Raw genomic sequence first — 26,719 nt, forward strand, 5'->3', positions numbered from 1 at the left:
GAACTCACTCTGTAAACCAGGCTGGCCTCGAACTCAGAAATCCGCCTGCCTCTGCCTCCTGAGTGCTGGGATTAAAGGCGTGCACCACCACGCCCGGCTGGTACTGAAGATTCTTTATTCTTATTTTTCTAAAGTTTTTTGGGGGGTTGGTGGGGTCCTTTGTGTTTTTACTTTCTTTTTAAAAATTTTTATTGATTTGTTTTTGAGTTTCACATAGCCTAGGCTAATCTTAAACTATGTAACCGAGAATGTCCTTGAAGTTATGGCCCTCCTGTCTCTGCTTTCTGAGAGCCAGTCTCATGTGACGACACAGACCAAACCCAGGGCACTGTGTGCTCAACAAGCACTCTATCAGCTGAGCTGCTCCCCCAGTGTCTCTAAGTTTGAAGTCATTTTCCAAGATAAAAAAAAAAAAAAAAGGAACTTTTAAAAAAGGAGTTATGTGAACAAGTAGGGGCAGAAGAGAAGAGACTGAGGACGAATCCTTTGGGCTGTTCTTTCCTCTGGGGCCTCATGACACAGTTTGCATGGCTGATTGTATCACCAATACTAACTGTACGAAGGGGTGCTACTATGTGCCACCTAACATTCTAAGTGCTTGTAAAGGGTAAGAACAAAAGAGGTAAGGGCAAAGTATAAAGGAGACTGACAAGGAAGTTGTCTGGGGCTGTGAGCCTCAGAGCAAGAACTGAGCTCAGCAAGTCCGGGCCCAGAGCCAGTGATTGATGCTCAGTGTTCTCCAGAACTAATGCAGCAGCACAGGCACCTCCCACCTTATGCTTCTGCTAGTCTAGAAGGTAGTGCATGATGGGATGTCAGCTCTACTAAGGTCAGGTTAAAAAAAATTAGTTTGGAGGATAAGGTGGCCAACGGGGCCCAAAAGCTAACACAATGTCTTTTGAAAGCACAGTGGTTGTTTCCTAAGTTTGATTAGAAAAATGTCATTTGGTAACCACAGACAGAAGGAATTGGTAGACTTAAGTCCCCAAATCTCACGATACCATCAGTCAGTTCTGCATAATGACAAGGATGGCAGAATCTCACACAAATCAATAATTCCTACTCTGGAGGAGACACTATCAACCTATAGAAGAGACAATAACACATGGAGATAGTGGCTGAATGAATGTAGACAAAGGATACAGGTATCCTAAAAAAGTCTACAGTCAGGCACCTGGCCTGCCAATTCCCACAGGCTGCCAGCACTCACCGCAAAGCAGCCAATCACATCGTTCTCAGCAAATTTGTCTCCGTAGTTTTCAAAGCGGCTATTGGTAGACTTCTTCCCTGTGCCTCCATAACCATAGGAAAAAGGCTCTTCACCTGAAGGAAGGCACAGGCAGGTTAAATCTTTGATGGACTGACTTAACACCTTCAAGCTGCCATATACTTTAAATCTGAAGACAAAGTCATTTTCTTTACTGTTTTGTTTTGAGACAAGTCTCACTGTGTAGCCCTTGTTGGCCTGGAACTTACTTTGTAGACCAGGCAGGCCTCAAACTCACAGAAGTCCACCTGCCTCTGCCTCCCAATTACTGGGATTAAAGGTATATGACACTGTGCCTGGCCACAGTATTTAGTATTTCAAAACTAAGAAAAAGATAAAATGAGATGGCCTGTTTTTTTTAGACTAGGTCTTGCAGAATGCTCAGGCTGGCCTACCATTCTCAACCTCCTTGTTATAGCCAGGACTGAGGAATTTATCATTGCCTTGGCTCTGGTCTAAGATTCTTTTTCTTTATATTTTGTCTATGATTCTTTTTCTTTATATTTTGTTGAGATTGGATCTCACGTTGCCCCAGCTAGCTTCAAACTCATTAAAGAGCCAGATCTATCTTCAAACTCTTATCTTTCTGCCTCCACGCCCCAGGAGCTGGGATTTCAAGTGTGTGCCACCACTCCTGAACTCTTCTTTTAAAGACTTTTAGACATTTTGACCTATGTGTACGTGTGCATGCCTGAATTTATGTGTGCCTTCTGGTTACAGGTGCCTGGAAGCTGGAGGGCACCAGATCCTCTCAAATTCTAGGTTACAGGTGTTTGTGAGCTGCCTGGTATAGAGGCTGGGAACCAAACCTGCGTCCTCTGTAAGAACAGCAAGCACTTTTTTGTTTAAGGATTCACATGATTCTTTTTTTTTTTTTTTAATTTTTTTTATGTACATTGGGGTTTTTCCTGTATATATGACTGTAAAGTGCCAGATCCCCTAAAACTTAGAATTACCCAGTTGTGAGCTGACACATGGGTGCTGGGAATTGAACTTTGGTCCTCTGGAAGAATAGCCAGTGCTGCCCTGTACACATGATTCTTAAAGAATGCTACTACATATAAAAATAAAAAGTAGCAGTTATTATTTTGTGAGAGTGGGCATGTACAGAGAGGTCGGATGACAACCTTGCAGTTAGTTCTCTTCTTCCATTTTTACTGACACAGGTCTTCCTAGGGCCTGGGTACCAAGTGCTCTTACTGGCTGAGCCCTCTCACTGGCCCTTACCAGCCTTCTGGCCTGCTGTATCATCCTGTGTGTGACGCTGAGGATTAACCTCACATAGGATTTTCTAAAGTTGTGAAGTAATTACAATAGGAACTCAAGCAAAACCATGAAATTAATTTAAACAAGCCACAAAAGGAAACTTGTTAAATAAATACAATAGGGTTGGGGATGTGGTCAGTGGCAGAACAACTAACTGCCTAGCTTTTGTGAGGCCCTGGGCTCTACGCCCAGCACCTACCACAGAACAAAAAAATGGAAATTGATACAAAATAGAAAAATTATGCATTGGCCAAGAAACCACACTTATTTCCAAAATTTGACCCATTATATATTAAAAGAAACCAGAGTACATAAAAGTTCACAACATGACCCCTTTTGAGCATGCATACAAACCAAAAGCAACGTGAAAAAGATGGTCACTGGGCCTGGCAGCCCCTGCTTCTTCCGCTTTCACTCTAGGTTCTATTCTGGACAGAAAACTATAAAGAGCAGGGCTTACAAGTTCATTTCAGTATGGTGTGAGGGTAGAAATGGTTTCAAATAAAGGGAACAGTTCTCAAAGAGAACTTTGGACTCTCTGGTAAAAGACAAAGTTGAAGAATTAACTCTGGGAAAAAAAAATCCAGAAAGAGTTGTTTCCAACAGGTTTCAGTTGAATTTAGTCTGCCTAAAGCCAGGCAGTAACATGAAATTAACAGGCGCACCGGCCCCCATCTCCCCAGTAGGTGTGTGTTGAATCGATACTGAGAAGAGCAACTTAGGAGTTCTGAGAATCCAGGGTCAGGGGCTATCACTCTCTAATGAGGACTGCCTGGTTGACCTCATCCGTTTTTTTTTTTTAATTTATTTTATGTATATGAGTACACTGTAGCTGTCTTCAGACGCACAAGAAGAGGGCATCGGATCCCATTACAGATGGTTGTGAGCCACCATGTGGTTGCTGGGATTTGAACTCAGGACCTCTGGGAGCACAGTCAGTGCTCTTAACCTCTGAGCCATCTCTCCAGCCCGGCTGACCTCATCTTACCTAGCTGAGTGCTGCAAGAGTCCAAGGACCAGCCAATACGGACAACGTGGGGGTCGGGCTCTGTAGATGGAAGGTGCTTCACGGAGATTTCCTCATTGATCTGACAACAGAACACAAGAATGCTAAGGATCGATTCTCTTAAAGCTGGTGGGTTATGAGGCAATGTAGGAAGTAAGTGTATCAGGCACTTAACAGTGATGGAGCTGGAATGGTGGTTCATGCCTGTAATCTCAGCACCGAGGAGGCAGCAACAGCAAGATTGCCACAATTCGAGGCCAGCTCAAGTTACAGTGAGGCTGAGGGCAGCCTAGGCCAGTGAGATCTTGCCTAGATAGGATGGATGGATAGACAGATATAAAAGATGACTTGGTTGCTAGAACAGGAGCTCAAGTAGCTCCCAAGAGCCTTTTGTGATGGCAGGGCCTCCCAAATACAACCCCTCTTTGCAGTTTCAATACTTGTTGCAGGAAATAAACTTTCACTGAAGAAAGCAGTTGCAAAGCAGGCATGAGGCTGGGTCCACAGCATCATAAAAACAGGAGAGTTTAAGTGCACATGCTTTGTAACCAAGTACCTCTAGATCACCCCAGGGGTTCAAGTATGTAAATATAAGCTTAAAAGGACACTGAACACTGCGTTCTTTTTATAAAAGCCAGGGAGAAAACCATTAATAAGGAACCAGGTACATCATGGTACAATCAGGCCACCACAAAACAAATTAAAAGGATGAGGCAGGACTAAGGTAAGAGTATGGGAAATGTTGAAGCACCACATAAAGTAACAGAAGGGGGAATGAAAGCATCCTTAACACCTGTGTTGCCCTGCTCTCCCCAAAACTTCCTTTAAGTGGAAAGGCTAGGGACAGAGCACAGGACACTGTCTGCTTTTTAATCCCATACTCTGTATGTCTACCTGATACCCGTCTACTAGAACTGGTTTGTAGCTTTAGGAAAATACCACATTCTACTGGCTTTCAGACATTTTTCATGTATCTATATCTGTGAAATAACAAGGCCATACAGTTTGACAGTATTTCTTTAACTGGTACTTTAAACGCTGTGTCTTCAGTTGATGGTGTCAGTCAGTAAAATGAACCTGTGCCCACTGCACCTCGAGGCTGGGGGTGTGAGAATATTTATTTCATGTTAACACTGTGAGAATTAATGGAGATAATCCACATGAAAAGCTCAGCACTGGCTGTGAGTGAAGGACTCTATAGATACTATCATAAATAAGTTTGGATATACAAACAACACACAAGAATTTTTATCCCCAATGCTGGGGACTTACTTCCTTAAACATGCACTTCCCCCATGCATTATACCCATAGCCCAAAACTGTTAACATATATGTGACCATGGGGAAGAGGGGCTCACAGAAAAGACACGCTAGTAACTTCTGTCTTTTAATCCTACACCCTGCAAACTGAATTCTTGCTTCACACAAACATGCACTGTTTTCATACCCTAACATGGAACTCTATCTGGTAATGGGCAATGTGGGCAGCTCTTCATCCAGCTCCCTTCTAGCTTCCCTTTAAAGCAGTGGTATCTGAGCCCACTCCTTTTTGAACTACACTTACATAGTTATACATGGCTGTGTGCTTGTTGTCAAGAGCACAACTTTCGGGAATTGATCCGCTCTTTCCACCACGTGGCCAGGAAGATTGAATGCAGGTTGTCAGCTGTGACTGCAAATGCCTTGACTTGCTAAGCCATTTCCCTAGAGTCTGTTCTTTGAGACAATCCCTTTGCCCATTTTATAAACATCACTGTTAGGCGCTGTACTACTTGCTGCAAATCTCACTACAGAAAAGAATACAATTGTCCTACTTTTCTGAGACAGTTAGACCATGACAGTTCATCATACTTTCGTCTGCTTGAACATCGTCTAAATTCAAACCAATCACTTGCAGTCACAGCTTTGATCAAGGTGGCTGGCTGGTGACAGGCTACTACAAAGGATAGACTTGATTTCTGTCTTTCTTGTCTATCTCTCCCACTCACCTTCATTTCAAAACACACACGCCCCCTTCTGACCCCATAGCTGGCGCGGGCTCCTGACCACAGGTATGCAAAGCCCTCAATCGTCAATGGATAGCCACTACTCCGGTCTCGGGCCACTTTGAAGTGCAGATCACAGTTATCTGTGAAGAAAAAAAAAAACCCCAGACAATTGGCTGATGTGTGGGGTTCAAGGATAGGCTTCAGAAGTCCCTCAGAACTGTAGTAAATACCTTTGAAGGTAACATGTCACAACCTAGAGAGAGGTTTAATAGCCCTCAAACTGAGATTTCAGGATACTGAGAGCGCCCTAGCACCCTCAGTGCTGACTGCTTAAGAGCACATTTCTGTTCCCAGCTCTGGTATGAATATCTGACCTGACCCACACCTGGCATTCAGAAAGAGCCAGTCACAACTTTGGGGAATCCTTTCTTGACCACCCTGCCCACAAGGTGCTCTCATTTCTTGGCAAGCTGAAATTCACTGTCAATACATCAGCATTTAGTGTTGGCTTGTGGGCCACTGCTACCCAACACTTTCAGAAATGGTTAGCTGTCTTAGTAGTTTTTGAGAAGAGAAATTGTCTGTCTTCATCTCTCACCAAAACACACAGCCAGCGATCTATAAACATGAGCTACATAAAGAAACATTTGATGTGTTAATAAAATACACTGTTCTTAAGAGCCAAGGTAGACTTCTGGGTATATGTGAAAACAGACTCAATGGCTCTACCACACAGACTGACTTCAGTAGTCGAGGTCCTCCATAATAATTCCTGGGTGGTCAGATGTACAGTCAAGGTGAAGTCACTCATGCACTGGAGGACAGATAACAGGCCAGTGTCTCAAAGGACAAAGTGGCATTGGTTTCACTAGGAACGTGAGCAGCTAAAGGAAATTGGCAAGCTGGTTGTCAAAGAGTTAAGTTTCTCCAGCAGTACTCAGATTCCCCTGACTAGAGACAAGCCCCCTGTGCACAGCGCGGCACAGGTTTTCATATTTCTTTTGCAACCTTGTCTTGGGAATCTTGCTGGACATCTGGAGGTAGGGAGGCAGCATTACTTTCCTTTGTAAAGAAGCAAGGAGAAGCAGAACAGCTTGCCTAGGGCCCCACAACTAGCTTAGGAGTAGGCCTGTCTCCACACCAGTGCCCTGGCTCCAGAGCATTGCTGGGCTTGCTCTAGATGGTGCTAGAAAGGAATGACAGAGGTCAGAAGAAGGCAGAATCAGATGGGTCCTTTCAGCACTCACATGTGTCAATGGCAACAAGGGTATCATCAAAGTCATCTTCATCCTCTTCAGCAGGAGGCTGAGGAGAACGGCCCCTGTGTTGAAAAGAGGGGTCAGTCATGCAACAGATGGAAGAGTGCAAATGAATAAAGTTTCTGCTGAAATGTACAAGTGACTCCCAACAGCTTTCTGGAGTACCATTTTTCCCAGGGTTACCAAATACTTGCCAAGGGCAGTAAGCATTAGCTCTCAGCATATAAAAAGGACAAATGGACTACTTGTTAAAGAAGAGCACTAGAATCATTCAAGGATCCTTTTCAGACAGTCCTCTCTCACAGCCTAAGACTCTCTGCACTCTGAACTGCGGCCCTCACTGAGTGATTATTGCTCAGGGGAAGCCAGAGAACTCAAGCTGGAACATTAATGGCAAGGGTCTGGACAAACTGCAAACTGAAGTAACTGAAATGTACCCATGTATTAGGCTTCTTAAAATCCTCTATCTGAAAGGATATGAAATGACCCACTTTTTCAGCCTCTTGCTCTCTTTAAAGTGTCCTTAATTATGAACAAGGTATCTTTCTACAACACTTTAAAAAAAAAAAAAAAAAAAAGGCATTTTGTTAACTCATTGATTTCTGCTGTACAGGAGTAACAGACAAAGGTTGAGTGAGCCCAACACCTGGCACTCAGCTTGGATGTTGCTGACACTCTTTACAGCAGGTGACACTTTAGGGAAGTCCCCTTCCAGCCCTACTGGTCCAGGATTAGTTTGTTTATTTATTTTTAAAGACAGGGCTTCTCAACATAACCTTGGTTGGCTTGAAGACACAGAGATTTGCCTCCTGGGTGCTGGAATTAAAGTCATCTGAAGTGTATCCTAGCAAACTTTCCCTGACAGTTCCAAATGGGAGCTGATATTTCTCCTCTGCTTGTCACCAGCAAGCAGCTCCTGGCCTTTGCTTTGCTGTGTGGCAGGAGGAACAAGTCCATCTGACGTAGGTTCCTTGTCCTAATCTTAGTTACTGTCTCATGAGAGCCATATTCTTTCTTTTCTTCTGCCATGGTAGGGTAGAACCCAGAACCTAACATGTGCTTAGGCAGGGGCTCCACCACTGAGTTATACCCAGGCCCCTAGTCCTTTTCTTACATAGATTATAAACTAGTTAGAGATAGTCTTCACCAGGTAGGAAATTAAATATGGTACGCGAATGAACCACAGGACTACTTATTCCTAGACTCCATGACTGGAAAAGGTTGTGGACAGGAGCCAAAGGTGGGAAGTAGGAAGGAGTAGGGTAGGGCCTAGAGGGAAAGGAAGGGGAGGGCTTGTCCTAAGGAGAATGGCCAGAGAAGCAGCCACTCTTTGTGAGCTCCCAAAACTTCTACCTTGTTCACTCTATAAACTTATGCTTTACTTGGGGTAAGAGTCTATCTCAACCCTACACCGGGAAAGCAGAAGGCAAGCCCACTGTGCACTGTGCCTCTATATCCTTAGGAGTCAGTACCAGTGAAGGCATCTCATGAATGCTGACTGAATGAGGAGTGAATGGGCAGGAGGGGCCGTGCTGGGAAAGGTCAGGAAGTAGCATTCAAATTAAGGGATACAGACTGGCCAATAAGAATTGGGCACTAGCCAGGAATAGAGGCTGAAGCAAGAGTATTTTTATGAGTTGAAAGCTAGCCTGGTAGACATAGCAAGTTTCAGGCCAGTTAGAATTACATAGTGATACCTTGTCTTAAAGGAAAAACAAAAAACAAAAAACTAACCCATCAGAACAGATACTGCATAGCCCAGAAGCAGTAAGGAAAAGACTGAAGATGCAGACTGGCATCTTAAACCTAAGTCTGGCATTTGCTCTGCAGATAATAAGCAGGGAGGAATGGGAGGAAGCTGAGGAATTCAATCTGGCAGCCAGTAAGGAAGGAAGACCAGGGAAGAGAGAACACCACTCCACCCCACTCACTGAGTTCTCACTTAGGAGAACAAGTGACTGTTGTCTCATGTACCCACCTTCGGTCCTCTCGGTGCTCGAAGTACCCACGGCCTCGACTCTCTTCAAAGGGCCTCTTTCGATTCTGGAATTGTGGTCTGTCTGTCTTGAGCTGTGAGGCTTCAGGGGGGAGGAAGCCGGGTGGGGCTTCTTGCTTCATTTCTGTCTTCAATTCTATTGTCAGACGAATCAGGATGGTCAAGACACTGGGGAACCCTTGCATTATCACTTCGACTCCTTTACTCCTTATGATACAGGCAGGCTTGGGACTACACTGAAGGGTTGAGCTAAGAGACCTATGAGTGAGCTAAGGAGGCCAGAATATGAGGCTGTGTGAGTGACAGTCTGCTGGCCAGGTAACACCCTTCCTTCAGATGGGGCCCTTCAACACTAAATACAGATCCCTCAAATGACCCAAAGGTGCGACAACAGTTTTTGGCTAATGCTCTGAATGCTCATGAATGCTGACAGTAACCTTGGCCTACACCTAGAGGGAGTGAGCCCTAAGAGACTATAAAGGTCCTGTAAACTCTGAGAAGCAAGAGTTAAAGTGCCCCCGACCCTGACTTCTATACCAGAGAACCTGTATGCCTCATTCTGACTGAGCTTCGCTCTGACAAAGGGAGGGAAGAAGTGAAGCCAGCAGAGTACCGAGTACAGCAAACTCTTCTGGCTCCAGTCACTTCCTATAAAGCCCAATCGGTCAAGTGGGAAGGGTTCTTGCAGCCTGCTTCACCACACCACATTGAACAAGATGTTATGGTGGGTAACATCTGGGACCTGAGAAAGCCCCAGTCAGACAGATCGGTGAATAGATGACCAAAAAAGAACAAGCTATGGACTCATGCTGCCCTACTTTCTGAAAGGGTGCTAAGTGGGCACCATCTCCACCCACTGCTAATGCGACTCGCTCATATCTACTCATCCCAGGGCTTGCTTCAAGTTCCTCCCTAGCTTTGGCACATGGAGCCAATCCCTGAGTCAATTTTCCTGGTTTTCCAGGGCAGAGATTGGGTTCAGTTATTTTGATGGCTGCCTTCATGGTTTAAGACTCAGAAGAAGTCACTGGTGCTGGGTACCAGCACAGAAAACCACAACAATGACCAGCCAAATGACCTCACAAGACAGAATCTGACACAAATCTACAGTTTCCCTAGCCTCCCCTCCACACACAACCCAGCAGGGGATTTTACTCTGTGGATGAAGCAGAATGCCATTAGATAGGATCAACTAGACTCATGAGCAAAGGCACTGGAGCTGGGAATGGTGATGCACACGAGTACTCTAGGCATCCGGGAGACTCAAGCAGGAGCATCCCAAGATCTACAACAGCTGGGCTCTATAGTGAGACCCTGTCTCAAAAGAAATCAACTTCTTTTTAAAAATACCACCATACCAGGAACGGAGCATTAACAGTTATGGTTCAGCCATTTTCAACAGTAGGACTTTTCCTCCTAAACTATCAGATTTACATGCAAGAAATGAAGCTCATGCATCAACAACATTGGTCTTAGCCCGTTTCTTGAGTTTTAGCCTCAGTTTTGCCACCAGACAAGTCACCCCCTCACATAAGAAGAGGAGAACTTGTATGTTTCCCTGCTTATAGAAACTGTGGTCTTGCGGAGCAGTGGTGGCACACACCTCTAATCCCAGCCCTTGGTAGGCAGAGACAGGTGCATTTCTGAGTTGGAGGCCAGCCTGGTCTAGAGTGAGTTCCAGGAAAGCCAGGGCTATACAGAGAAACCCTGTCTCGAAAAACCAAAACAATACCCCCCCCACCAAAAAAAAAAACAAACCAAAAAACCAAAAAAAACCCACGCTGTTCTGAAATAATATAGGCACATTTTAGATATCCCGAGTTTAAATATACAGTATAAGGTTTGTTTCAATCTCCCACTTCTCTGAACTTTGAATGAACAATAAATCCCTGACAGGCAGTACAGCTATGCTGCACTTCCCAGCTGTATCCGGCTATGGAACCCCTTCCAATGAGTGTCGACCGGAGCACTACTCTTCAGAACAGAGGGAGCACCACACTGAATTCAGAAAGCTCTTTTTGGCTCCCACACTGTAAGACTCTAAGGCTAAAGCATGAGCACCTAGGTCTAACTCTCCAGGGCGCTAGCACTGACACCTAGAAGGGCAAGCGAAATCCAGACTGTGTTACTGTCTTCAGAACCAAACAGACCTGGGAGGGAAACGGAGGCAGAAGGACCAGGAATACAAAGCCAGTCCCAGCTCCTTTTTTGAGTTTAAGGTTAACTTGAACAACCTAGTAAGGATGCTATCTCAAAAATAAACCAAAACAAAAATAAAACCCTGAACACCAAACAGATTAAAAACCTAAATCGCAACCCAAACAAACCAACCAACTTTGCCAGAAGGACAAAGGCCAGAAGAACTGCTCACGAGCAAGATGCAAGGTCTTAGAAGACAGCAAGCATGGGAGCCTTCCTACCTGGGTGATATGCTTGCTGCTGTGACTCCATGTCTAGTGGTCTCCTATCATAGCTTGACTCATTTTCTTGCTTGATGACTGGTGTCTCGTAGAATTGGTTCTGTCTGGTAATATTGTCCATGACATCTTAAGATTTAAAAAAGAAAAAAAAAAAAATCAGTTGGATGAATGCATTTGAAAGTACCTTTGTAACCAAGACACCGACCTTCACTCAGATTGTCAGAAGTCCACCTTCAAATGGTAACCTATTTAGGTAATAGGTGTCCCCAGCTTCCTAAGGCTATGTCCTCTGTGTCTCAAAAGTCTGCAAGCAGATCCACAACTATACAATAAATCGACTGAGGAAGAAGTTCTACAGTTTCAAAGAGATGGTAGAGTCAAAGAAGTAAGTCCGGCTTGATTTCTCTGAGCAGTACATCCTTATGGAGCTTAAACTTAAAGAAATGGAAGCCACTCTAAGGATGTACCAGGCACTTCACTGAGCTGTTAACACTAGTCTCTACTTTAGTATATTGCTTAGAGTTGACTTCAGGGCCCAGTCTTCAAAACTTGGAGCAGAAACCAGCTCTCTGAACAGTCCCATTCATCTGTGACTTAAAACACTCCTGCCTGCCCCTGCCTTTGATGTAGATGAAATCTAGGGTCTCATGCATGTATCACTAGCATAGGCAATGCAGTATACAAAACGAATAGGTCCCCAAATAGCTGTAGCTAGAACTGGCTAGGAGAAGTGTTCTATCAGATCAGGAAGTGGTGAAGAGGGTTAACAGCAATAGTAACTACTTATGCAATGCATGTCATACACACATCAGACCTTGGGATACACGTGAGTATAAACTTGCCCCACTAAAGTTTAGGAAGACAGACACTTACACTATAAAATTATATATCGCACTTTATGTGAAGCACACCAAGAGCTAAGAAAGATCCAGTAAGGAACAGATAAGCCTCAACTGGAAGGATACATAGTCAGAAGCTCCGTGGTGATCAGAGAACATTCCTGGGGAAGAATAATGTCTCATGTGAGAAGCTCAGAAGCAGAATTACAACAGAAACAAAGAGAGAACGTTATGAACTTAGGACGGAGAGTATGTAGCTCTGCCCCTGGGGTAAGCATACTGATGGGTACCTCCAGAGCCTTGCTAGAAGCTGTGCCAGGAGCAGTGAGGCAGAACCACAAGGAAGGAGACTATTGTGCCACTTGTTAACTGGATTCTTTCTCAGAGGACAAATACATCTGGGCACAAACCAGGTGCAGCCCAAAGGGAGGAAAGCAAGAAGTCATGTGGCTTGCAGTATACAGTATCTGTTTACGAAGAATGAAGGAAGTACTAGAGAAGGAACCTGAAGGAGGCGCTTAGATGATTTTGTTGGTGTGTGTGTGTGTGTGATGATGATGATGATGATGTCAAGGGACAGAGGATTTCCTTAACTGGAACACAAGGCCTCTTCAAACTATTCTCCCTCCTCCAGTCTCAGGACAATGTCTTCCCCAGAAAGCCTGTGTTCTTTCCCCTACCAGGGGATAGGCTGCCCTAGAGAGGATATGTTGCTGGCTGGGGTCCTTTTCTACTCTCTACAACATTCCCCTATAGACAGGCAACCTTGCATGAAGCCCTTGTTCATACAATCTCATGGCTATCAACTCTAGGAGGACAGTCTTACCATTCACATTTTACAAGGAGACCAGGTTCAGAGGGGGGATGATAATTTGAAGTCTACAGTTGGTTCTGAAGCATCCAACTCTCTTTCCCAGGACCCTTTTGCTAGAAGCAAGGTTAAGGGCAGCATCCTCTCGGCTCTTTCACAAGCCTTTCTTGCCAGGGTTTCTCAGCTCTGGATACATTCACAGGCCACTCCTCCCTTCTTAGCAGGGAACTGTCCGTGGAAGACTTGCCAGCACATGGGCAATCCCTAACACTCTACATCTAGGGTGGCCCCTCTACAGGATCCAACTTCTTATGAACAAGTGAGTAGCAGATGCCAATTTCAAGACTCTTTTGAGGACTCATTTTTTCCCTTTTTTTACTGTTTAGTCCCAAGTCCCACAGTGCCTTCTCAGAAAAAAACACTCTAAGTCTTGGACACCACAGTGCCTGGTTCCAGATTCCCTTTCATACCAGGGTCTCCTTCACTCAGAGGACTGCTCTTTGATGCCAATCCTAACTAGAGACACTTTGGGTGGATCAAGTTCCCCAATATCCCCCGAGCACCCCATCTCCCTGAGCACACAAGTAACTATTTCTGGGGACTCAAGAGCCCTCTCTTGGAAAGGAATACTCCCTCTGCTTCATCATGAGGCCCCCAGGCAAAGCAACAGGTTTCCTTTCTTTTTCATACCCTCCACACTTCCCTCCCCCACACCTGCTAGACCAGCCACATGATCCCTGGCACACACAAGGGTCCTCTGCCCACCACAGAGTTACCAACTCATTCCCCACAACTCCTGTTTAAAAAACTACCCATAGTTAACAATACAAGGCCACTCGGCAGGAAACCAGAGTACTATCATGAGTCCTCCCAATTCTAGGCGCTCTAGTTTCTTTGTCCATGAGAAGATTCTGTCCTTTCTTGTCACCATTTAGATCCCAAATCTCCTCTAGAAGGCAACTAGATGGCCTAGATCTCCCAGTACCAAACATACAAGTTGTACCTGCCCTTAAGGTTGACCCTGTAACCTCGAGGAAATGTAGGAGTTGGGGATAGGGGTTTCCAAATCTTCCGCTGGTCTTTCATTACCTCCTAAAAGGCCACCTGCCAAACACTGGAGCGTTCAGTCCATGTTTTGGGAGACTTCCCAGCCTTGGACACCCTTAGGCAGTCCAAAGCGCCAGTCCACCCCCAGCACTAAGCAGATCTTATCCCATCCGTGAGGAAAATCCAAGATCGTCTACCTTTAACATTCTCCCAGTCCTGCACCCTTGGCCATTCTTCCGCTACTTGGAAATCCAGCTTTTGAGACCCAGCCCAAACCGTGGACTTATACCACGGCTATCCAAGCTGTCAGCTCAACGCTCGGCTAGAATCTCCCATTTTCCAAGACGCCGCCCCCCGACACCCCTTTCCCTAAAACGTCTAGCTCTTCCGACTTTTTCCAACTCAAAGCCACAAAACAGAACCCCAAAGCAGTTTCCGGTCTCCGAATCCCAGGCTATAAAGTCCTCCCCGCCCGCCCGCTAGGACCCTGGTCGCCTTAAAACAAAATCCATCCCCCCTCCACACGGTTTTCCTTGCACCGAAGGCCAGGATCCGCCCTCGGGCTGCCCCGAGGCCCCGGCCGCAGATCCTTTACAACGGCAGGAGGCAGGATCGCTGGATCCTCCGACCATCTCCCGGATCTCTGTGGAGTCGAGCTCCCGCGTCCCACAGCCCGTCCTCGGCCCGGACTCCAGGCTCCCCGGTCCCCCGCCCCGCGCACTCTCACAATGTCCGTCCGGCCCCGAATAGCCGCCGGGCTCCGGGTGCGGCTGCAGCCCGGGCGGCGGTGGCTGCGCGGTCCCCTCCAGCTCGGAGCCCCCCTCGGTCTCGACCTCCTCGTTGTTGTGCCCAGGTAACCCCGGATCGTCGTCAGCCTCGAGCTCCCGTTCGTCTTCGGGCTCCTCGGCCTCTAGCGCCGCCAGCAGCCGCTCAGCAAGCTCGGCCTTCAGGCCGCGAGTGTCCAGGCCGCGGCGCTGCAGCTCCTCGCGAAGTTCGTTCACCTTCAGGCGACGCACATCCATGGCCCGGGCCCCCGGGGCGGCCCCCGAGCCTGGCCCGGCCTCCCAGGGCTCTGTCCCCCCTAAACCTTGCCTGTCAGGAGGCGAAGGGGGAAAAGGGGGGGGCCACTCCGATGGCGGCGGCTCAAGATGGCCGCCGCCGCCTCCTCCCCCTTGCCCGTACCGGACGATGTAAAACGAGTCTCAATTGGTCAGCGCAGGGGGCAACGGGCGCGGGCCCGGGGAACCGAGCCAATCACAGCGTGGCTTTCAAAAGAACGGCCGTGAGCGGGCTCAGGAGCTGCCTAAGAGGAAGCGTTAGCCTACGTTGAAGTCGCGGCCGGAGCGGAGGGCGGGAAAAGGCGAGAGGCGGAGCAAGCGCTGATTGGGCGGCGCCCGCGCGCCCGCTGCGGTCCAGTCAAATGAAGGCAAGGGAGTAACGACTCGGAGCAATTAGCAGTGAGATCTCAGAACGACCGCCCGGCCTCTCCGAGGCGCGCTTCCCTCGGACTCTCTGTAAAACACATTCTAACTGGTCTTCATCTCACGCGGAGGCCGAGCGGGTAAAATCACCACAACCAATCAAATGCGGCGGGAAGAGGTCGGCCAACCCTCGTCTTTCCTGCTGCCTTTCGGGAACCGGAAGGGGAATGAATTCACCGAGGCCCCGCCCCTTGCCGTTAGGGCGGTTTCAAAACAACCTGTTCGCCAATCGCAGTTACTGTTATATTTCGCCCCTGCCAGAGCTTGAGCGCTCTAGAAACGCTAACGAGATTGGCCATTCTTGAGAGGCTTGCCTCGCCAAGTTCTCCGTACGGCCGGGTATAATACGGAATGAAAATCAAGTGGATCTGTTGTTGCTCATCGTTTGTTAGAAACCCAGTTGCCTTTATGAGAAACAACAACAACAACAAAATTGGTCCTGGAGAGCGCTGAAGGGTTGAAAGCAGGGGCTAGGCTAACGGGAGAAAAGTTGGGTGGTAAATCGCACCCCTCCCTTTGATAGCACATCCTCCCAGGGCGCTTTCTCTATGGTTACTAGACAAGCCACTCTCTGCACGCAACCATAGCGCCTTCCCGCTCTGGACAGAGCTGCAGAAGGTCGCGGCTTTCCATCTCGAATCCTCGAAACCGTTGTTGCTCAACCTCAATCTTGCTGTGTCTACACTGACCAATTCGCACAGGAGAATCCGTAATTACAAGACAGGTTGTGTTAATCCACACACCTGTCGCCCTTTGCTCAGAAGACAAAAATTTAGTGAAATAACACCGAGACGCACAACGCAAATGTGCACTGACATCTATAGCCTTAACGCCCAATAAAAGCCACAAACACTTTCTATTTAGACACACGCAAACATCCCACAATAAATGAATAGGCGTGACAGGCCAAAAGCATCAATTCAGGATAAGACTTCAAACGGCAGTGTAGGTGTGGCACAAGCATGCAGCATCGTGCGACAAAGCTCAGCTAGGACAGTTCACACTACAAGCACACACCACAGCAACCTAGACACACAGCACCCACTCAGCACCAGGACAGACACTCACGTGGGCCTGAGGTTCCAGTCCAGACACCCCGCCCCTCGCCCACGTCGGACTTCCTCTCTCCTCCCAGCTGCCCACAATGATTTGTGTTTTGAAAGAAAAAAAAAAAAAAAAAAAAACTTTGTGGCCCGGATTGAACTGTACCCGGTTCTCAGGAACCACCACCGGGGGGCGACGGGGCGCCGCATAGGGTTCTTGCAACAGTAGTAGTCACAGACTAGGAAAAAGTGAAGACTCGATCTTTGTGCATCTGTGGATCGAAGTGTTCTGGTCCATCTTTTCTCGACAATCTGAAGTTAGCCTGTGTGAGAATCTGTTGTACTAGTCTGGGAGTAGGACTGGGCATGTTTATTTATTTTCTTCTTTATTAAGACAGTCTCATGTAGCCCAGGCTGGCCTGCATCTCCCTGTGCAATCAGGGTCAACCTTGAATTCTTGATCTTTCGGCTTACACCTCTGAAGCGCCGGGATTATGTGCGCCTTGTTGGATTCTTGAGTGTGTGTAATGCTGCTCTGTGTCTCAGTTACTAAAGGCTCTTCCTATTGCTGGTGAGTACCTGCCTGCTGACGTTTGCGGATTTACAAGTGTGGGTTTATATGTCTCTGTTACTGTGTGTGAATAACTGGGCCTTTGCATCTGTGGCTAGGTTTGCCGGAGCATGTGCACTAGTTCACATGTCTGTTACTTTGGAATGTTTGTGTAAGACCCCGTGGGCTCTCTCTCTCTCTCTCTCTCTCTCTCTCTCTCTCTCTCTCTCTCTTTCTCTCTCTCTCTCTCTGGGGGGGATATTCCTCAGGGCTTTCTGAGAGTCAGACTTTCCTCGGTTGTATATATTTGTCTATGTGCATGGTTCATATCTACTATCACTAATGAAAACCTTCCCAGGTGTCCTTCAAAACTCTTCTTATTCTTTTATTGAGGTTAGGGTCCCTCTATGTAAGCCACGATGGCCTGCAACTAACTTCCCATCCTCTCGCTGCTCAGGTGTTGGGATTCCAGGTACACACAGGAGCCTTTCTTTTCACAGTGGGGAAACTGGATCTCTAGTGGGAGGGGCCATATCACAGTTGAATGGACACAGAAACAGAATAGTGACTGACAAAAGTTTTATGTGATCTGAGCCTCTCTGGAGGCACCAGCGTCCACACTTCAGAACAGGCACGGGGGGGGGGGGGGCTGGCTCAAGGGGCAGCATGGCCCAAAAGGAGGGGAGACGACCCTTCCCTTGGAGGAAAGGAGGCACTCCCAGGGCATCGCACAGGCTTAAGGTGGGGTGCACCCCACAAAGGGAGAGGAGGAAGCATAGGTGCTTAAGGAGGGAAAGTGCTTAGGATGGCTACAAGCTTCCATCCTTGGAATTGTACCTAATACTCTAGACTTGTGGACCTGTAGAATCTTAGACACTCAAAACATTGGATTCTTAAGGTATAGTGCTTAGAGACTTAAGATTTTTAGATGTATGTATTCTTGGACATTTAATTATGTGCTAGGAAGGCAAAAAGCAGCACAGAACCTAGAGGTGTCCAGCATTAGAAATGGTTAGAACTCTGGTGTCTCGTTAGTCAGAGTTAACTGGGAGCCTCTTATGACTTAGATGCTGAGCACCCGTGACTTGGACCCACAGCATATTACAGGGCCTGAGAAGATCAGGCCAATGTTAGAGTTTTAGAGTTTAATAATCTGGAATCTTGGGAGCATATGATGTGAAAGCTTAAGAATCTAGAACCTTGGACCAAATTTTAGATTATCATCTCATCATAGCTTAGAAACGCTGTCTGGAGACTCTTAAAGCTTTTGAATTTCAGAGTCTAGAATCATATTTCCTTGAGCTATAGGATTTTTATATAAAAGAATCTATGGTCATAAGGCTTCAGAATCTGTAGTTGACCATCACTGGGATCTTAGAAATTAAAAAAAATAAAAGTTTGAAACATTATGATCTGGAGTATTCCAACATGAACCTTAAACTGTTAAACTGGAGAAACAGTATGCCTTAGGACCTTCGTGCCTAGAATCTTTAGAATTTAAAAATCTACAATCTTCCACTGACAGGTACCCGGGCTCCAGAAAAATAAAGTCTAGAACCATTAAGCCTTAGGTCCTGGAATCTCAGAGTTGTGCAACCTAAAACCACGGGGGCATTGCCAAGAATTATAGAACCAGAGAAATCTAGAGCCATAGAATCTCAGTGCCTTCGAGCAGTGGGCCTGTCTATAGCAACAGCGCTGCAGACCTGGAAACAAGCATCTCGGCTCTATAGAATCAAAGACTCAGCATCTTTGAGAACTTTGAACTCTAAACTCAAACCTTAAAAATCTAGAACGCTGGGATGGAAGATGTGAGACGATCCCTTGAGACTGCAGCCCAACCCTTCTTGCTATGGATAGGGTGTATAAGGCATGGACTGCATCTGAGAAGGGAGGGAAGGCCATTCTGCAGCTGGGGAGAAGGCCTGGAGTGGCGGAGTGGGGGTGAGCTTTCCCCCAGTGGCAGTGCCTAGTTTGGGTCCTGAGAGGATGTCCCAGGCGGAAGATTGTCTCAGGCTCCGTCCTCCTGCCCTGGAGGTGCTGGGCAGCCTCTGTCAGCAGACAGAGTGGGTCCCGGGGCTGTAGAAGGACAAAGGACATAGCGTCCAGCTGAGTGGACATCAGCTGCAGTGAGACAGCTACAGGAATCCTTAGGATCAGGTTGGGCTGGGGGGTCAGCTCCTCCAGCAGCACCACGGGGTTCAAGATGGCTTCCGCCCTCATCCATGTTGACATAGAGGATTTCATCGGGCTCCTGAGCAGGGGGCAGAGCCTTCAACGTGTTCTCCAAGTCTTCCCGGAGTTCTGCAAAACTTGGCCGGTCTCGAGGGTTCAGCTCCCAGCACCGGGACATCAGGGCATACCTAATGAGGGAAAGCAAAGGGGGCGGACTGAGCAGGGGCTCAGAGGGGAGCATACTAGAAGTTAAGGGGAGGATTTAGGACATTCAGGTGAGAATGAGAACCTGAGAACTAGAGAGAGCCTCAGCAACTTAGGGATGTCTACAGGGATTTGAGAATTGCAAAGTTTCCGAGGTGGGCCAGGAGCTCAGGAACTAGGAAGGATCTCAGAAAACCTCTCTGGGTCTTGGGTGGTTTTTAATGAGAGTTTGCCAGGGCAGAGCTTCCCAGTGTGGCCATACAGAACAGACTCTTGTACCAAGGCCTGGCCTTGCTGCCATTTACCAAGCACATTGGGGAGGGGGGTGAGGCACACCTATGGAATGAACTAGAAGTCATATGATTTTCCTGTGTCCTTACATTCTTTGACATTCAAAAGCTGAGACCAAGGCCTCTCCCCCTGAGTGGAGGGATTTGCTTCTGGCTTAGCAGTCACATGGCACACATGTGACTTCCAAGACTAGGTCATAAAAAGCAATACAGCTACCTCTTGCACATTCTCTCAGATCATCTTGTAAGGAAGAGCAAGTCACCCTACGAAGAGGTCCCGTTTGTTTGTTTCTTCATATAGCCCTGGCTGTCCTGGAACTCGCTCTGTAGATGAGCTTGATCTCGAACTCAAGAGATCTGCCTGCCTCTGCCTCCCGGATGCTGAGAATAAAGGCGTGCGCCATCATCCCCAGAATGAGCTTGTCACCTTGAAGTCAGCTGTCCAGCCTCAGTGTTCACATGCATCTCCCCCCCCCCCCCGCTGCTGCCTTGATAACCGTGTGACAGACCTGCAGCAGAACCACCCTACTAGGCTACTCTCAGGCTCATCTTCAGACACCATGAAACAAACGTTGGGTTTAAATGATTAGATTTTGGAATGCAGCAGCTCATACAGCAGCAAATAATATGCCCTCCCGGAAGACTTCAATTTTCTCATTGGCAAAAATGGGGATAACCATAGTGTCTGTGTATATAACGGTGACAGTGGTTGGGATCAAATGAGTCAATACTCTGTTATCACTGCCTTTCAGTAAGTTCAGTAAAGGATTAGCTATTAATCTCATCCTCTTTGGCTCCTGGAGTACCCAAAGGAAGTGCAGGGAATCTGACCCCCCCCCCCAGGCAACATTCTCTCCTTAACCTCAAAGTGTGGGCTAAATACCACGCCTTTCTCTACACGCTGTGATGCCGCAAAGGTTTCCTGCTAGCAGCTCAGAGATCTCAGTCTGGAGAAGGTCAGTAAAGCAGAGTGGGGGGTTCTGCACAGGACCCTGGGTGTTGAGGCACATGAGAGGTAAGGGACAGTGGGAGGTAGGGGTCCCAAGGCCAGGGCTATCCAGGAAGGTTGTATGCAGTTGATCATTGCTTAAGAATACCTGGCTGAGGCAGGAAGGGGTTAACCCAGCTTGCCTTCCACACAGCCAACAGGGAGGAAAAAGGTTCCTTTAGCAAACTCCCACCCCACTGGCATGCTCAGAGCACTGGTGAGGGGCAAATGGGTTCCTTAATATTCTGAGGGGTTCCATGCACATTCAGTCAGTACTGGAGATGTTGTTGGGGGCTCTGTGTGTGTAAATTAAATTTGGATTAAATTCTGAGGTGGGGTTAAGGAGAGTTCGAAAGGTCCTCACAGGCCGTCCAGACAGTCCACAGGCTGTTTCAGGCGATTTCCTTGACGCAGGTAGTCGTAAATCTCACTGTTCTCCACCCCTGGATAGGGAGTTTGGCCTCGGGTGGCGATCTCCCACATTGTCACACCGAAGGACCACTGTCGGAGTAGAGGAAGCAGGGTAAGAGGATCTCTCCTACACAAAGACACCTCCAACATGAGTTAAGTGCTCAACACTTACATGGACATTTGTCGACAGCGGCATCTATGGGTGTATCACTGTATGCACAGGAAGATTTTGACACAGGTACACACACACACACACACACACACAGAGTAACTGACTTTGTAGGATGTGGAGATATGCACACCTGTGTACACATTTGCATGATGTCACATGTCACCCTTCATGCCCACATTGTTGTACACATCCCATGACACATTTGGTCACCACTGCTTCCTGAGTACCCACACTGCCACCATGCAACAAGTGAGCCTATTTATGTCCTAGTCCTGTACACATATTATTCGTACATTCTCCAAACATGTCCTGGCCTCACAGACACCTTTGTAAGGAAGCCCACAGGTTCCTGTGAGCCCTTCAGCTTCTCAGGCCTTGTCACCCATGCTGGCCAGGGCACACATACCACATCGCTCTTGCTGGTGTAGACTCGATCTGCCAGACTCTCGATAGCAATCCACTTGACTGGCATCTTGGCAATGCGCCCTTGGCGGTAGTAATCCCCGTTGTAGATCTTCTTGGAGAGCCCAAAGTCTGCCACACACACGGACATGTTCTCATTCAGCCTGCCCAGATTGGGGAAAGCGGAAAGGTCAGGACACGGCTCATCTCTGCCAGAAGCCTGCTGGGTCTCAGATGCGCCTCCCTCTCCTGCCTGACCCCATACCTGCTGAGGGTGGGGATCCGACTCCTGAACCCTCACCCCAGTGCCAGAGGGAGATGCTTTACTTCTAGTTCTTGCTACAGTGAGTCTGGACCAAAGGGCTTCCAAAAGCTTTCTCAGCTTTGGCTTTTTATCAGCCTCGAGATCTTTTCGAAACTCCAGAGTCCCTGCTCTGTTTTCTTGGATTTAAAAAATGTTTATTGTTTCAATTATGTGTACGTGTGTGCCTGCCTGCGGGTGTGCATGCAAGTGTGGGTACCCATGGAGATCCGAAGTGTAGGATCTCCTTGGGGCTGGAGTAACAGGAGGCCGACGTGAACCGATGTGAGCCAATGCTGTGGGTTCCGGGACATGAACTTGGAAACAAACAAACAGCCCGGAATGATGGTGTGTACCTATATCAGCCCCTGAGAGGCAGAGAAAGAAGGGTCGGAGTTGAAGGTCATCTTTCACTATATAGTAAGTTCAATGCCATCCTGGGCTAGGTGAGACCCTGTCTCAAAAAAAAAAAAAAAAAAATCAAACTTTGGAGGCTGCAGAGATGGCTCAGCAGCTAATTGCACTTGTTGTTGCAGAGAACCTGGGTTTGATTCCCAGCACCCACACAGCAGCTCACAACTGTCTTTAACTCTGGTGCCCTCTTTTGGCCTTCTTGGCACTGCTCACACATAATGCAGACAAGTATTAAACAAAACACCCATGCATATAAAATAAAAATAAATCTTAAAAAAAAAAATCAAGCCAAACCAGACAAAACAAACAAAGGAGGAAAAAAACCAACAACAAAGAAACCAAACGAAAGCTTACACAATGTGTGTGTGCAGACCAGGACAGGCACAGACAATGACTACACAAGCACATCCATACAGACAGCACCTATATCTTTAAGAAGTCCAAGAAAGGCCAGGTGTGGCGGTACACATCTTTTACCTTAGCACTCGTGAGGCAGAGGCAGGAGGATCTCTGTGAGTACAAGGCCAGCTTGGTCTACATGGCAAGTTTCAGGACAGCCCAGGCTGCACCCAAATAAACAACAATAAAGACCCCAGTGTGGGCTTCTCCAGAAAGCACCCAAGCATCTCCTTGCTGGCCTTCTCTTGTGCTTTGGATATAAAGTGTCACCCCACAAAGGGGAACAGTCCCCTGAAGGCTTAATCCCCAGGGGGTGACTCCTGGTGAGATGCTATCTATCCCTTGACAAGCTCACAGCAGAGTTGTTAGTGCGAGGGGATGGGGTCTAGCTGGAGGAAGTGGGGCACTGGGAAGGCTCCTCTGACGGGTATATGTCTCTCTCTGCTTTTCTGCTCCCACATGGTAAGCAGTGATACCCCACTCCGTTCTATCAGTCATGATGCCACACCTTCCCAGGAGCCCACTGAGACGGTGCCAGGTGACCCATGGTCTGGAATCTCTGAAACCCTGAGCCCAAATCAATCTTTCCTCTTCACTTGTTTCCCTCGGGTATTTTGTCAGTCACAAAAAGGTGACTGCCATACCTTTCTAACCCTGTCTGGAGGTCCAATCCCCCCCCCCACCCACACACAAAGGCTCCAGTTTCCCTTTCATCCTGGGAAACTGGGGTGGGGTGGGGGGGTGGGGAAGAAGCTCCTTGCAGAAGGGGGGGCTTCCAGCGGGCTTGCCACTCACATGCAGTTCCTGGCAGCCAGGTCCCGGTGTATAAATCTCTTGGTACTCAGGTACTCCATACCACTGGCGATGTCGGCCATGAACTTCACTAGCATCTGAGTGGGCAGAAACTGGAGGGCCAAGGCCAGGAGAAGAAGTGGTCAGAGTCAAAAAAGGGTCTCCTTCCCTCCCTGTGTGTGTCTGGATCTACTCTGGTTTCCATGGCTTTGAGAACATTAACCCTTTTCCATAGCTACAGGGTCCTAGAAAACCTACTCCTCTCCAATTTGGGCTATTGCTCTAGCCTTAGATACCCACCTGAGTCAGGGGCCCCCTTCCTGGGTTTCAGACCCTGGTCCATGCTAAGCCTTTGTTAGGAATTTGTTTCCTGTTTGCATCTCTCGAAGAATCTCCTCAGTGTCTCCTTCAAGGTCACCCTTTCAGCCAGGCCTCCCCTCCACCCCAATTAATTCCAAGGCCACCTTATCGTTCTTCTCTCCTGCACTTCCTTCACAGCACTTAATACTTTCGCTTATTCCTGTTAACTTATTTATTGCCTTGTCCACCCCTGCAATACAGGCCCCTTGAGGGCCAGCTAGAGGTCAGCCGTAGCCGTCCTTCTCGTCCTTCTCGGCGCCTGCGTAGCTGGTTAAGTGTTCAGTGAATACTCATGGACCAGAAGAGTAAACGCCCCTCACCACTGGCTGGTCCCCGAGCCGGGAGTACAGGAGGAAACTGTGTAGATCTCCGTGTTTCATGAAAGGCAAGATGACCACAGGTTCTGGGAAACCCTCTCGGTCAGAGCCCTGGAAACAGACACCTGAGCCCCCCACCCCAGGAAGATCAGTTATTCTGGCTAGGCAGAAGAGGGGAACCCAACTTCGCTCCCAGACAGACTCAGCCTCCCCCTTTCCCACCCCCTCAAATCTAATCTCCACATTGTTGGGGAGGTAGATGGTAAGGATGAGGTTTCAGAGAGGCCATTTCCCAGGGATGTTTCCGGAGCCCTCCTGGGGACCCTCAGCTATTTCTGGGAACAGGTCAGAGGTCACATTCCAAGTTGAGGGAGCAAAAGAAGGGGAGCTTGCTGATCCTGAAGGAGAAGGGGGTAGGGAGCCAGGAAGTTTGATCTTTCTGTGCTCTGGGCTGGGCCTGGGAGAACATGCCCCTCCCTCACCAATGAGCCTCATGACGTTGGGGTGGTCAAATTCCTTCATGCAGACAGCTTCACTCAGGAAATCCTCCAGCTCTGATCTTGTACAGATGGCAACTTAGGGAAGAAAGGGAGGTGAATGACAAGGGTGGAAGGGGGAGGGAGGAAGGAGGAGGGAGAGGATTTCTTCGTCCCCCCCTCCTCCAGTCTACTGCCATTCTTCACCATCATCATCATCACCATCATCGTCTCATCATCCAAATTCATCAAATGTTATTACTGGACCTTAAGATGCCGTATGCACTGTTTCACTTACATTGCTATTTTACCCTCAGTATACATGGTGCTAGCTTGTTCGCTTGTTTATGCAGAGCCCAGGGTCTTGCAAATGCAATGCAGTCCCCTCACTGGGAGAGTTTAGACAAGAGCTCTATTGGTGAGCTGCGTTCTCAGTCCCTCCATGGCAAATTCTAGCCAAACATTCTACCACTGAGCCACGCCCCCAGCCCCTCCCTGGGGGATTCTAACCAAGCATTCTACCACTGAACCACTTGGTTTTTTTTGTTTTTTTGTTTTTTGAAACAATTTAGTTTATGATTTGGAAGCCAGTCTTACATACATTGTGAGATGCTGTCTTAAAATGAAAAAAAAAAAAAATAAAAAGCAGTGGAAAGTTAGAAAGCTCAGAAGCTCAGAGGGAGGGTATTTGTCTGACACGTGCAAGGCTCTGGAGACTCCAGAATCAACTTTCACCCCCACTCACAGGCACAAACACACACGTGCGCATGCCCACACACACATACACATGTGTGCAGACACACACTCATGAACAAATACAAACACACACCAGCTTAATCTAGTACACAGACGATGCTTAGTAGTGAACATGCAGCTGCATTGATGGCTCCATAGCTCAAGCCCCAAAACTCGAAATTCATAAAACATCATTCCTCTCTGCCCTCCAGCCCTAGCCTAACCCCGCTAGGCTTTCCTTCCTGTATGAAAAGGACTTCTCCTTGATTCCTTATGCTGTTTAACGACTAACTGGCCTTTACCCTCTCTGATGAGATAGTTGTAATACATTAACAATATGCATTACATGCCACCACTGTCACTTAGTGCTTTGTTTTATAATAGCCCTAAGAAATAGCGACCTCGTGAATGTTTTTTTTCCAAGGAAGAGAGGAAGGTTTGGAGAGGTAAAGTCAGAGCTGGTAACGTGAGTGGCCGGCTGTGCCTCATTCTGTCCTGCCCTCCTTGAAAAGTCATTCCCAAGTTCCCTTTCCTGCTAGAGTCTGTCAGTGGCAGACATCGGTGGGAGGCCAGCAGGTGAAAGAGAAGCCAGGATATCTCACCCTCTTCCACTTCCATTGCCTCGGAACTGTTACATGTTCGCCAGGTTTCTAACTCCCCCTTGGGAGGCCCTTGGTTCTGTGTTCTCAGCTCCTTGCTGGCTATGGGCTCTGCCTACAGCTTCCTCCCTCTGCCCTTCAGCCTAGAGGTGGAAGTGACTTCCTGTTGTTGCTCATCTGTTTGTCTTGCTGTTTCAGTTACCATGCTACCCCAACCTTCATTCAATGTGATAGCAATGTCCTCCTCTCCGAGTGTCTGGCACAGGCTCCATTTTCTCACTGGGAACACTGGTACTTTCCGGAGCATAGGGAAGAGGCTTGGGTTAGGGACCGGGGCTACTGCACGTGTGCTTGCACACGACCACACACTCACTTTTCATGGTCTTCACAGCAACCTTGAGGATGGAGTCATCCTGATTGAGCTGGCCCTCCATCACAGCGCCAAATTCTCCTGGGGCAGGAAGAAGAAAAGACATCTCAGGGGGCAGTGTTGCCTGCAGTTGGCTGAGAACTGGGGAGAGAGGAATCTCGGCATTTGGGTGGGTTATGTGCCTGTGTGTGTGCATGTGTGTGTGTGTGTGTGTGTGTGTGTGTGCGCATGTGCCTGTATGTGTGCATGTGCCTGTGTGTGTGCATGTGCCTGTGTGTGTGCATGTGCCTGTGTGTGTGCATGTGCCTGTGTGTGTACATGTGCCTGTGTGTGTGCATGTG

General features: G+C 47.8%; 2 protein-coding genes across 6 annotated transcripts in view; both read right to left on the reverse strand.

The window, feature by feature from the left end:
* The window catches only part of Hnrnpul1 (heterogeneous nuclear ribonucleoprotein U like 1), a 35,450-nt gene extending 18,947 nt beyond the window's left edge, over positions 1-16,503 (reverse strand). Inside the window, exons 1-7 of one of the 3 annotated variants that reach the window (XM_029531752.1) lie at positions 16,449-16,503; positions 11,203-11,328; positions 8,765-8,918; positions 6,775-6,848; positions 5,528-5,667; positions 3,522-3,621; positions 1,211-1,323 (exon numbers count right to left, since the gene is read on the reverse strand). In XM_029531752.1, coding sequence (XP_029387612.1) covers positions 1,211-1,323; positions 3,522-3,621; positions 5,528-5,667; positions 6,775-6,848; positions 8,765-8,918; positions 11,203-11,323 — 702 coding nt within the window. In that variant the 5' untranslated portion in view covers positions 11,324-11,328; positions 16,449-16,503. Of the gene's footprint in view, positions 1-1,210; positions 1,324-3,521; positions 3,622-5,527; positions 5,668-6,774; positions 6,849-8,764; positions 8,919-11,202; positions 11,329-14,626; positions 15,144-16,448 lie in introns of those variants that run through there. The other 2 variants (XM_021218736.2, XM_021218737.2) reach the window with 2 other exon arrangements.
* Positions 16,504-16,799: 296 nt separating this feature from the next.
* The window catches only part of Axl (AXL receptor tyrosine kinase), a 31,554-nt gene continuing 21,634 nt past the window's right edge, over positions 16,800-26,719 (reverse strand). For 2 of the 3 annotated variants that reach the window (XM_021218804.1, XM_021218803.1), the window contains 7 exons: positions 26,382-26,459; positions 24,681-24,773; positions 24,202-24,323; positions 23,525-23,634; positions 21,620-21,779; positions 20,995-21,131; positions 16,800-19,336 (listed from right to left, as the gene is read on the reverse strand). In XM_021218804.1, coding sequence (XP_021074463.1) covers positions 18,985-19,336; positions 20,995-21,131; positions 21,620-21,779; positions 23,525-23,634; positions 24,202-24,323; positions 24,681-24,773; positions 26,382-26,459 — 1,052 coding nt within the window. In that variant the 3' untranslated portion in view covers positions 16,800-18,984. The remainder of the gene's footprint in view (positions 19,337-20,994; positions 21,132-21,619; positions 21,780-23,524; positions 23,635-24,201; positions 24,324-24,680; positions 24,774-26,381; positions 26,460-26,719) is intronic. The other variant, XM_021218802.1, reaches the window with a different exon arrangement.

Source organism: Mus pahari, chromosome 19, assembly GCF_900095145.1.
Source record: "Mus pahari chromosome 19, PAHARI_EIJ_v1.1, whole genome shotgun sequence".
NCBI classification, from domain to species: Eukaryota; Metazoa; Chordata; class Mammalia; order Rodentia; family Muridae; genus Mus; species Mus pahari.